The sequence below is a fragment of the Camelus dromedarius genome, chromosome 8 (genome assembly GCF_036321535.1).
Source record: "Camelus dromedarius isolate mCamDro1 chromosome 8, mCamDro1.pat, whole genome shotgun sequence".
Classification (NCBI taxonomy): Eukaryota; Metazoa; Chordata; class Mammalia; order Artiodactyla; family Camelidae; genus Camelus; species Camelus dromedarius.
Window position 1 is genome coordinate 51,575,697 of NC_087443.1, and position 12,373 is coordinate 51,588,069.

At 40.0% G+C, this 12,373-nt stretch overlaps 1 protein-coding gene across 9 annotated transcripts in view; it reads left to right on the forward strand.

Annotated features, from left to right (window-relative positions):
* PCGF5 (polycomb group ring finger 5) overlaps window positions 1–12,373 on the forward strand; it is a 116,926-nt gene that overhangs the window by 66,843 nt on the left and 37,710 nt on the right. For all 9 annotated transcript variants that reach the window (XM_031461376.2, XM_064488210.1, XM_031461377.2 and 6 more), the window contains 3 exons: window positions 7,764–7,819; window positions 7,931–7,990; window positions 10,462–10,610. In XM_031461376.2, the coding sequence (XP_031317236.1) occupies window positions 7,764–7,819; window positions 7,931–7,990; window positions 10,462–10,610 (265 nt within the window). The remainder of the gene's footprint in view (window positions 1–7,763; window positions 7,820–7,930; window positions 7,991–10,461; window positions 10,611–12,373) is intronic.

A 12,373-nucleotide genomic window follows, 5' to 3' on the forward strand; every position in this document is an offset into this window, starting at 1 on the left:
TCAGACCCACTGAATCAGCAGCTCTGAGAGGGGATCCCATCTTACTAAGTACAGGCCTGCCCAGCGGCTCTGATGTGTGCTGACAGTTGGAGAACTGTTGGTCTACTGTAGTCTGGAGTCCTGAGCAAGGCTTCTGCTGGTTGGATATATGTCAGTGCTTCTCGACTAGGGGTGATTTTGCTCCCCAGTGTACATTTAGCAGTGTCTGGGGGCATCTTTGATTATCAGGGCTGGGTGGGTGCCGCTGGCATCTAGGGTAGAGCCTAGGGATGCTGATGCTGCTGAACATCCTACAGTTCACAGGACAGCCCCCGACCCCAACGAGCCAGCCCAGAGTGTCAGAAGTGCTGAGATCAAGAAGCCCTGGTAAATAATTCAGAGGAGAACAGAGTTAGCTTCTCCTTTCAAATGAATTCTTTTCCTGATGCTTTTATCAAAAACTGTAACAAACAGGTGATAATTATTCCCTACACCGTTTAAAGTGCTTGGCTATTGTGAGTAATGCTGCAGTGATCATGGGTTCATATATCTTTACAAGTTAGTGTTTTAGTTTTCTTCAGATAAATACTCGGAAGTAGAATTGCTAGATCATGTGGTAGTTCTATTTGTAATTTTTCGAGAAGCTTCCGTATTGTTTTCCATAGTGGCTGCACCAGTTTAATTTCCACCAACAACACACAAGGTTCCCTTTTCTCCACATCCTTGCGAATACTTGTTTCTCGTCTTTTTGGTAATGTCATTCTAATAGATGTGAGGTGCTATGTCATTATGGTTTTGATTTGCATTTCCCTCATGGTTAGTGATGTAGAGTGTCTTTTCATGTGCCTGTTGGCCATCTGTATGTCTTTGGAAAAATGTTTATTCAGATCATCTGCCCATTTTAAAAAATCGGATTGTTTGGTTTTTTGCTATTGAATTGTATGAGTTCTTTATATATTTTGGATATTAGCCCCTTATCAGCTATTTTCAAATATTTTCTCCCATTCAACAGATGGCCTTTTTATTTTGTTGATGGCTTCCTTAACTGTGCAGATTTTTAGTATGATGTAGTCCCACTTACTTATTTTTGACTTTGTTGCTTTGGTTTTTGGTGTCAGGGATAAACTGGGAATTCAGGATTTGCAGATACTAACTACTATGTATAAAATAGATAAACAGCAAGGTCCCACTGTATATAGCACAGGGAACTATATTCAATACCTTGTAATAGCCTATAATGAAAAAGAATATGAAAAGGAAAATATATATATATATATACACATATATATATATAACTGAATTACTATATACACCAGAAACTAATATACCATTGTAAACTGACTATCCTTTAATAAAACTTTCATTAGTCATCAAAAAAATAAAGTGCTATGTTGTATCTTAACTTTTGATTTTGACTGTCTGATACCTCAAGGAATCAAGTCACTATTTGATCAAATCTAATCCCTTGGCTAAAATATTATATCATAAATTTTTTCAACTTTTTATTTGGAAATAATTTAAGACTTAACAAAAAGTTGCAAAAATAAAAGTAGTCCAGGAAACACTTGTATTCTCTTTACCCAGCTTAGTCTGCATTAACTTTTTATCTCATTTGCTTTGTCTCATGTGTGCATGCTTGTTCTCTCTCCCCCTACTTTTTCTGAACTATTTGCGTGTAAGTTACATACATCATGGCCTTAACCTAAATACTTTAGTGCGTATTTCCTAAGTAAAGAGATAGTCTTTTGCATTACCACAGTACTGTTACATTGATACACTTTACCCTCAGTATTCCACTTTGTCAGTTTATTTACTGATATCCTTTATAGAGCTTTGTTTTCCCTCATCTCACTAAAGTTACTACCAATGACATTTATTTAAAGACATAAACTCACAGAGGTAGTAGCAAGAACTTCAGTATTTTCGTACCTAGGACAACTCCTAGAACATAGTAGGTTCTCAGTAAACACTTGTTGAAAGGGTAAGAGTTCACGGCAGCAGAATGGGCGCTGGGGAGCAGATAGGTGGCAGTGATGGCTGATCAGACCCAGAAGACCGGAGTATTCTCGGAGGTGGCGGGGAAGAGTCTTTACCAAAGGTCCCCCCAGCAAGCTTTCTCTAATTTGCCCAAACTCGGTCACATGCCAACCCTTAGGTAAGGGGTGGTGTGGGATTTTAAGGTGCCTTAGCAAATCACAATGTATCCCTAAGGCTGGACACATTGCTGCCAGAACATAATCAGATTTTGTTAGCAAGAAACAAGGGGAAGTAAGCCTTCTTCAGTAGGTACCATTGTGTGTGCTCCCAGCTATCAGTAGATTTATCTCCTCTGTACCCTTTCTCAGGAGGCCACTGAAGGGTATGCTGTGATAAACCAGGAACCTAACATAGGACGGAAGGGAAGGGGTAAGACAGCTGTGCAGCAGGTCCAGCATCAGGACTGTTAAGACGGTGGCCCTTAGCCACAGGTGGCTGTTGAGCACTTGTGATGTTGCTAGTACACCTGAGGAATGGAATTTTTACTTTAAATTCAGTAAAATTAAAACCTGAAGCAGTATGAATACTTTCCCGTTAAATAGAACCTATTATTAAGTAAAAGTTACTAAATAAATGTAGTATTAGACATTTTAATACATAAAATGTTAAAATTAATTTTACATGAACCATGTAAAATACTTTTGTTAATATGCCTACTAGAAAATTTAAAATTACGTATTGACTCACCTCGTACTTCTGCTGGACGTCATTGATATAGATGGTGCAGAGAGTTTGGAGAACTCTATGAGGAATCATTCATTCAGCAGATATTTACTAAACCTGCTCTGTCCAGGCACCATTCTGGGTGCTTGAGGTCTATTCGTGGGCAAAATAAACAAAGATTTTTGCCCTTGTAGAGTTAATATTTTTGTAGGGAGAGACAGACAGACCATTTCATGCGAAACTTATGCGGTACGTTAGAAAGAGAAAAGTGCAAAGGGAGAAGGGAAAAGTGCTACAGGTGAGGGGCATCGGGATGTGAAGGGAGGGACAAGTGGCAGCTTGAAATGAGTTGGTGAAGACAGGCCTCGTTGAGCAGGTGAGACTTGAGCACAGAATTGCTGTCAAGGGGAAAGCGTGCCTGTTCCAGGTTAAGGGAGCAGCTGTTGCAAAGGGCTGGAGTCAGAAGTGTACCTGCAACTTGTCCCGGGAGCTGCAGGGAGGCCGGGGTGTTGGTGGTGGGCCAGGAGCTCAGAGATGGTTGGAGTCCAGGGACCTTGCAGGCCACCGTCAAATTTTGTGTCTTACTCTGAATGAAATGGGGAGCCATCGCAAGAGTTGGTTAGAGGATGGACATGGCCTGTCTTAGGTTTAAAGGGATCATCTTTATGGCTGTGTTGAGAATACCCTGCACATAGTAAGGCAAGGGTAGAAGCAGGGAGGACAGTTAGAAGGTGATCACAGTGGTTCAGGTTAAGGGATGGTAGTACAGGGGCAGGAGATGGTCATATCTTGGACATAGTTTGAAAAAGATCCAGTAAGATTTGCTGATGGATTGGACATTGGGTGTGAGATAAAGCGTAGAGTGTGGCTCCAGGATTTCTGACCTGAGCAGCTGAAAGAGTGGGGCTGTCACTAGCTGAGCCAGGGAGGACTGAGCATGGAGCAGGTTTTAGGGATGGGTAGATTGGGAGTTTGGATTTGGACATGTTGAGTCTGTTGATCGTTTCAGAGCAGAGAGAAGTTGGCAGGTGAATATACAGATCTGTGGTTCAAGGGGGAGAAGTCTGGCTGGAGTTAAGTATCTGGTGGTCCTCTGTGTGTAGACGATGTTTAAAACTGTGAGACAGGATGAGATCACTGAGGCCGTGAGAGCAGAGGGAAGAGTGGAGGACCCAGGATTGATGCTGGAGCCTTCCGACACTGAGCGATCAGGGAGAGGAGGAGGAACCAGGAAGGGGAACTGAAGAGGCACAGTCAGTGCAGGAGAAGGAAGATCCCAGAGTGTGAAGCTTAGATGCCAAGCAGAGAGGAAAGAGTGATCCACTGTGCCTGATGTTGTGATCTGAGAACTGACGGTTGGATTTAGCACCCTGAAGGTCATCAGCCTTGACAAGGGCACTTGTCAGTAGAGCTATGAGGTAGAAACTAGCTGGATTGCTTCAAGAGAGCAAGGGAGGAAGAAAAATTAGAAACAGTGAGTAGAGACCACTCTTTCCAGTTTTGCCACAAATAGGGGCAAAGAAAGGGGGTAGTAGCTGTTAGGGGGAGTACAGTCAAGAGGGTTTCTATTTTGTTTTGACATGGGACAAAGAATGGTATGTTTGAAGGGAATGATCCAGGAGAGAGCAAAGAGTTAATAATAGTCGTGGAAGAGAGGGCACTGCTGAAGCCATGTTCTTGAGTAGGTAAGAGGGACTGGAACCTAAGAGTAGAAGAGAAGAGATGGGCTCCATCTGGAAGCACTGACAGATCATCTGCAGCAGCAGGTGGGAGGGCGGAGTACGCATGGGTGTAGGTGCCACAGGTGGTTATGGTGGCTGAGTCGGCGGAAGTTTGTGTCTCACTGAGGAGGAAATGTTTATTGGCCAAGAGTAAGGATGGAGAAAGGGGGTGTAGGAGTTTGAGGAGAGAAGTGTGTTGTCCAGGAAAGTGAGAGAATAAATGGACTGGGAAACTGTAATACGATTCCTGTCAACCTTAAAGGCACATCTGGGTTGTAGTTACAAATTCGAAGGGGTGTGGTTGTTTTTCCAGCCCATGGGTACACGCACATGTTAATGGAGAGTTGGGTTTAACCAGTGTTGTGGCTGTGCCAAAGAATTTTGAGCAAATGAGGGAGGGACAAGGGAATTGAAGGTACTACAGGGGTGTGGCTTTAATAACTGACTGTGGAGTAAATCCTGAGCTGGATGAGGAGGGCAGGGAGCAGTCGGATTGGCGAGGGATGATGTCTGACAGGGACAGAAATGGGACTGGTTGATTCCTGAACAGTTTGTACGTGGTAAGAAGAAATTCTTTTAGAGAATTGGGGAATAGGTACATGAAAAGTGAAGAAAAGAAAGCAGTGACTAACTTCAGGGAAGGAAAAAAGTTGAATGAGGAGATACCTATTATCAGAGTATACTGTGGATATTTATATAATCATAACTATGTCAACAGTGGATATTCAACAAAAACTGGCAGTAAGACTATCAGGAAGATGGGAGTTGTGAAAGTATGTTGAGAGGAAAGGGGCGTGGCAGGATGACTTCAGAGAACTAGACCTCTGTCTTCTGTTAAAGGGGGTCAGAAGAATCTAGGCAGCAGAAAAAGTATGACTTTGTGTTTTTATCTGTCTTTAATATACAAATGTGAAAGTAAATACTAGAAGGGGAGGACGTGGTTGGATTTGAAAGTGGTTGCCCCTGTGGTTGTAGGTATCAGAAACAAGGAGGGTGTAGCATGGGAATGTTGTATTTTAATACAAGGTTATGGGGAAGTTTGATCTGTAAATTATATATATGTATTACATTGATAAAACAAATACTAAATTAAGAAGAGGAATAGTGCTTCTTTTAAGTACTGCTACTTTTAAATAGTCTGGGAATACTCTGTGAATGAGTATTTACATCCTGAAGCATAAGGTAACATTGGTTTGGCTGGAGAGTAGTAGGCAAGAGTATTTGAGCCAGGAAGAAGAGCGCGAGGAGGAAGACAGATTGGAAAGGGCAAGGCGTTCTTGGGGGTAACTGACGAAGCCCGCTGCCTCGAGAAGAGTGACAAGAGAACAGCACCAGGTGCCACTTGTAGGTCGGACCCGAGTTAGGTAAACACTTGAAGCCAGGTGGTGGGAAGAGATTAGTTCTGGAGCAGGCAAATGATGATCACGTTAGTGCTTAAGGAAGATTGGTTCTGAGCACATCAGGGTAAGGGGAGATGTCTCCACGCTGTCCTCGCAGTGGGGTGGTAATTGAGGGAATGGAAGGATGGGAGGTGTGCGAAGACTGGGTTGGGAACACTGAGGAGGAGCTGTCTAGGGCTTGGTGAGTGAATGTGTAAGCAAGAGAGACAGAAGTAGGTTAAGATATCCCTTGCATTTTGAGCCTATTTGGGAGAGTTATGGTATCATTTCTAAAATTAATTTTTAAAAAGTAAGACAAGCATTCAATATTTTGTTGAAGGAGAACAGATGAGACAGTCTTGACATAGATGAACAGAAGGAGGTGCTTGAGGTAGTCAGCACCTGCTGGAAATGTGGAACTCGAGCTTGGCAAAGAGACGTGTGTCTGCGTGTGCCCAGTGTGTGTGTGTGTGCATGCGCATGTGCACTTGTGTGATCTGCCTGTATGTTGATTTTGAAGTCACAGAAGTGGATGAGATCCTCAAGGAAGGCAGCCCGTAGAAAAGGTGAGAGAGTACAAGGAGCAGAGCAAAGGAGAACACTGAGGTGTCAAGGTAGTCGGAAAAAGAAAAATATTTAGAGACAAAGAGAAAAAAAGAAAAAGGAAAGCATCAAAGGAAATTCTCAAGGAGGCAGCATCAGGCAACACTGACTAACAGCTGCAGAGCATTGTGGGAGAGAAATGACTTTGAAAATTAAAAAATTTTATATTATTTTTATTCTAAAATTTTTTTTAAATCTATTCAGTATGGAAGGTATGGATGATTTGGGGAGTTCAGTTGAGTAAAAGAATCTTAAGTGTGTATCAGAAGTCACATTGATATGCTTTCAAAGCTCTTCCAGTTGGAAGAAAAGATTGAGAAGCCATTAACAGCATGAAAAGACTAGGTTATGCCAAAGTTGGGAGTTTTTTCAGCTGTGAGAAAAGTATGTGTGTTTTTGGTCAGAAGAGTTGTGCAGCTGAGCAGGATGAGGGAGAGGAAGAGAGAGGATGGACGTTGTGGGAGCAAGAGAGTGAGATGAAGAAATGAAAGCCATGGAAAGGAGTTATACTCAGAGACAGAAGGAAGTGGAAAACAAGGACAATGTCAAGATAAATATTTTTTTACCTAGGAAGATTGAATGACTAAATGGTCTAAATTTACCAGAAGAGAGGAATGGAGATTATTTCCTTCATAGGAAAGAGGCAGAGTGGTAGACATTTTGCAAGTGACTGTATCAGCTATTGCTGCATAACAAACCACCCCTAAATTTCATGCTAAAACAATAATAAAAGCACTTATTCCTCACAATTCTGTGTGGCTCACAGATCTAGGTGGTTCTTCTGGTCTTTGCTGAGCTCACTCAGGTAACTGCAGTCAGCTGCTGCTCTGGTTGGCTGCTCTGTTATCTTGGCTGGCATCTGTCCTGTTGGGTGGGGCTGTCTATGAACTAGTCTGAGGTGGCCTCAGCAGGGCAGCCTGATGTCTCATCCTCCAGACTTGTTCTCAGGGTGGCAGGATCCTAAGAAAGAGAGTACATCGAAGCACGTGATATGCCTCCTAAGGCTTGGGCTCAGAGCTAAGCACAATGTCACTTGTGCCCCATTCTGCTGGCCTGAGCATGTCTCAAGGCTGGCTGATATTCTCAGGGTGGAGAAATAGACTCCGTCCCTTAATCAAGGGAGGACTTTCAAAGTCCTGTGCAGAAGGGGTAGATTGTAGAGAGAGCTGGGGGTGGGACCATTTTTGTCATCTGTCTACCAGTGGGACAGGCTAGAAGTAGATGTGCTCCACCTGCAGAGGGATTGAGTGTGGTACACATGCTAAAACTGTGTTTGTTCCATATTTTGTAAAACATATGAGATACAGATCTCAAAACTGTTTACATACTGGATTTTGATGTCTTCATTGTTAGTATATTCTCTGTTTTTCCTCTCTCAAAGGTTGGATAACACATTAGAGGAAATTATATTTAAGCTGGTCCCTGGACTACGAGAACGTAAGTTGCTCTTTGGGTTCTTGCAGATTTTTGTGTTTTATGAAACCACCATTTCTACTAAAGATTTCATGACTGCTTCTATTATCTTTATACTTTTTTCTTTTAAATTAGAAGAACTTGAGCGTGAATCTGAATTTTGGAAGAAAAACAAGCCTCAAGAAAATGGACAAGGTGACTTTTTTGTTTTATGTTCATATCTGATAGACTCTCTCAAGTTATTCAGCTTTTTGTAGCTGTGGTGAAGTAATTTTTCTTGAAGCTCAAATTTCTCCTATACAATATTCATGTACTTTTTTGTTTACATTATGAACCTTTCTCTGATTAAGAATCTTATGTAAAATCATGAGATTTTATGTTAAATGCGTGTAAACCTAGAGTCACTCCAGCTGAGGTAATTGGAAATAGAGAAAATTGGACTTTAGGAAGAGAAAAAGGAGATGAAACAGAAAAGTGACCACTGGTTATAGCAGTGTTTGCTGGAAAGCTAAAGGAGACAAAAGTAAGAGACAGCTGTAGCCTGCAGCTAAAAACAGTGAGGGCTTTGCTGGGTTTTTTAATTTTTTATTTTATATGTTTAATAGGAGACGAAATTGGGGTGTAGCTGAGGGCCAGATCAGAGGAGCTTGCTGTGCTCTGATCGTCTAGAATGAGCTTTTCAGAGGTGGAGCTCAGACACTTAGGGAAATTTTCCCCAAAGCCTGTGCTAAGTGTCCAGACTTCCTTTTCGAGTCCCAGGAGACTTGGCAATCAGTAAATTTTAATACTAATTTAAGCAAAGTGGCAAACATTACTGGGCAGAGGAAAGGTTTTTAGTATGTATATAATTCACACAAAAGAAAAATAATACATCATATCTGATTTTAAAAGGAGGTAGGATACTTTCCCATTGTTACTTAACATGAGATTTATTTCAAGATGGCCTAAATATGATTGCAAATCCTTCAAGGATGTACATGTAGTTTTGTATTTTATAGGCTCACTTGTGAGCTCAGTCTTCCAGCCTGGTTTTCCCATAAGATCATAGGATCGTCAATTATTTATCACTTAAATGGCTTTCTCTTTTCATATATAAAGTGGGGATCAGAGTTTTATTAGTTCAACTTACCTGTACAGGGCTGACCTCCTATAGCAGGGGAGGTTTGAGAATAGTTTTGCATGACTGCAGTAAGATAGCAAGGGATTATTTTTGATCTGTAACATCGAAATTGGCAAAGAAGCCAAGCCTGGCGAAAAAAATGACTTTAACTAAAGGCTTGTTTTAACCAAGTGTAAATTGCAATTTAGACAGTAGTGCTAAGTAAAAATATAGGTAAAACTGAATGAATCTTCCAGTTTCTGACTACCTTCTCAAGAGGCCAGGGGCCAGGGCTTGTCATCAGAAGCCATGTGGTCAGGTTAGTCCGCAACTCTGTGTGTCTTCTGATTGACTAGTGAAGGACTACAGTCTACTTTGTGTTCGACTCCCTTACCCCATATTTCTCCCTTTTTAAAGTATTTTATCATATTTGGTCTTCAGTTTGGGTGGAGAATTTGGACCTTTTCTTGGAGCTTGAGTTTGGTTCATAAAGGCAATTCCTGTCTATGTGGATTCCATATAAAAAGGCAGAAGAAAGAGCCCACCTACCCTGTATGATACACTGTTAGGCTTTTACTGCAGTCATTAAAGAGGAACTAAATGGTCTTTTTTTTTCCTGGGCTTCTATACTTTAATGCTTGGCTGGCTGATTCTTTCAAGTTTCAGCTTTGAGATGTTTTATCTGGAAATCTTCCCTGAATCTCTGCTTCACCCCAGAGTTTGGGTTTATTGCCTCTGTTATAGTGCCCACATGGTCTGTCTTACCTCTCCCATTAGAGTCCTTACCTTTGGACTTTTCCATCTGTCTGTTTTCTCTACTTGCCTGTATCTCCTTCTATACCCTGACACGATGAGGGTGAGGATGGTAACACTCTAGTTTCAGTATTGTTCCCTCAGGCTTAGCACAATGCATGTCTAACAGAGTTAAATGCACTCAGTAAATGAGTCAACAGATACAGTTGCATTATTTGTAGGCTGCTGGTATTTCATAGGTTTAATACATTTGTTTATAATATGAAATATGCTATTCAGATTTATTTGGTGGAGTTTTAATATGTTACATAGCTACATACATGTTTAAAAAGTTAATCCATTCTACTCGTTATTTCATGAGCTAATTTTATGAATATCTAATAATTTGAAATTTTGAGACCTTAGAGACTATTTTATAGTTTGAAAAGAAGAGGACCTGGTTTTAAATTTGAATATATAGAGAATTTGGAAGTATTTTTATATCCTGTAAGTTTCTAAGTGGTCTAATCACTAATAGCAATCATTTTTGTGACCAAGTACATAGCTCATCCTGACTCTTTCATTTGGATCTCCCAGTGAGCCTAGAAATCATAAGCTGTGTTAATAAGTCATTGATGGTCTTTAAAAAGTATTTCCAGTGTTAAGTTGGTTGACATTTTAAAGGTATTAACATGTTCAGTTATTTTTCATCAAAATTGCTAACAAATGTTTTTTAAGTTTATTTTTATTTTGATGATTAGTATATTGTTGCTCAATTATAAATATAAAATCAACTTTGAGTTATATCTAACTTAGTCTTATTTAAATTATGCAGATGATACTTCAAAAGTTGACAAACCTAAAGTAGATGAAGAAGGTGATGAAAATCAAGATGATAAAGACTATCACAGAAGTGACCCACAAATTGCTATATGTCTAGATTGTTTACGAAATAATGGACAATCAGGGGACAATGTAGTAAAGGTGAGTGGACAAGGGACCTTTGTATTTTCATAATCACTTTATAGTAAACCTTTGATAATTTCTTAATGAATTTTTCTGATGTTTCAGAATGTTTGCTTTCAAAGTTTTTATTAACATAAACAAAGAGATTGTCATTCTCGGGCAGTCTCTTACCTGCAGATGGCCAAGTAGTTGCTCACTTCAGGCTCCTGATTTCCAACCCTCACAACTGAACTGTCCTGGGTCAATGCCACCACCTAGTGGCCAATGTGTAGAATCATGGCTATGTTTCTCTTTCTGCCTCCTTTTATACCTTTGTTGGGAGTTCATATACAATGTTTTTCCTTTTTTAAGTGTGGTCACCAGCTCAGACTCAATCATTTCATGTTGGTCAGCATCATCAACTCTTTTATTCATCCTCTTCTCATTTTATCTTTTGTTTCTCTGTTTTTATTTGCAACTCAAAAAGCTATCCATGTCATGGCCAATACATTTTATGAATAATATAATTAATTGGTTTTTAAGTAAAACTGGATGTCATAAAGTACCTGGGAACTTTTAGAGTCCTTGTAGGCTCCCAGATGTTTCCTGCTGTGTCTGTCTCTAATCCTGGTTTCCATTCCTGTTTCCCTCTACCTGCTAATTGAACCTTTTTGTAAAGGAGCTCTATACTCACTTCTGTTGATTTTCTTTGGTCTTTAAATGGTTGTTTTCATTATAAATGTTTACTACTTTAGCTTCTAAATTGGTACATAGGTTTTTGTCATTTTATCCTAGCAAATATCAGCCATGGAGAATGTTGTTTCTCTTTGTATTGCATGTTTGTATTCAAATACCTATATTCAGTGTCTCTTATTTTCCTCTCCTTCCTGTGTGTGATCTGTAGGCCAGTGGGTTGAATTTTTCACTAATACATTTAATGTCATTTTCCTATTAGAGTTAAAAACAAATACATTTTCTACTCTGATTAGGTTGTCCCAGCATCTTGCAAAAAGGAATGTATATGAGCATAGTGATTCAATGAGTATTTATTCACTGTGTAGATATTAGTCAGTAAAGATGTTCGTAAGTTTTTTCACTCAAGGTACTTTGGTTAGGTCTCATGCATACAGAGTTATAATACAATAAGATTATTTAGTTAAGAGAGGTTGGTTGGGCAGGACTTGTGATAGAGTGCAGCAATCTTTAGAGAAGCAGCCGCTGTCCCTGTTTTATCCTCCAGGTGTCTCTATTGTTTTTTTATGCTCTGGTGCAGCAGCCTTTCCTTTTTGTAAGCTTTTTTCCCCTAGAGTTCTTAAATAACTTTACATCTCTCTATTCCCAATAATTTCTGCAATCCCCTTTTGGGGAGGTTCTTCTCAATAGAGATTATGATTATCCTTTAGCTCTCTAATACGGGAGTTATTATCTTGTAGTGAAAATTAAGCCAATAGGAGGGTGGAATATCTTTTCATAAATAAATGTGAAGTCTACTTCTCTGCAGGATTTCTAGTATGAAAGTTTTAAAGCATAGACTTTTAGAAATCCATCTTAAAAATTAACTGCCCTCTGCCTTGATACTCTGTTTGGCATCTTTGACACCTTCATGCCAGTTGACCTTTTATTCATTCACTGTTTGCTTTATAGACTTTTTTTTCATCCTTGTGCCTTCATTCTTACAACAGCTTTTACTGCTTACATGACTCATATTCTGCTACCCTAATTCCCAGCTTTCCTCTCTGGCCATTCCTATACTGTCTCCACTGGCTCCACTTCTTCCTGTTTTCTTCTTGATACATGTGAGT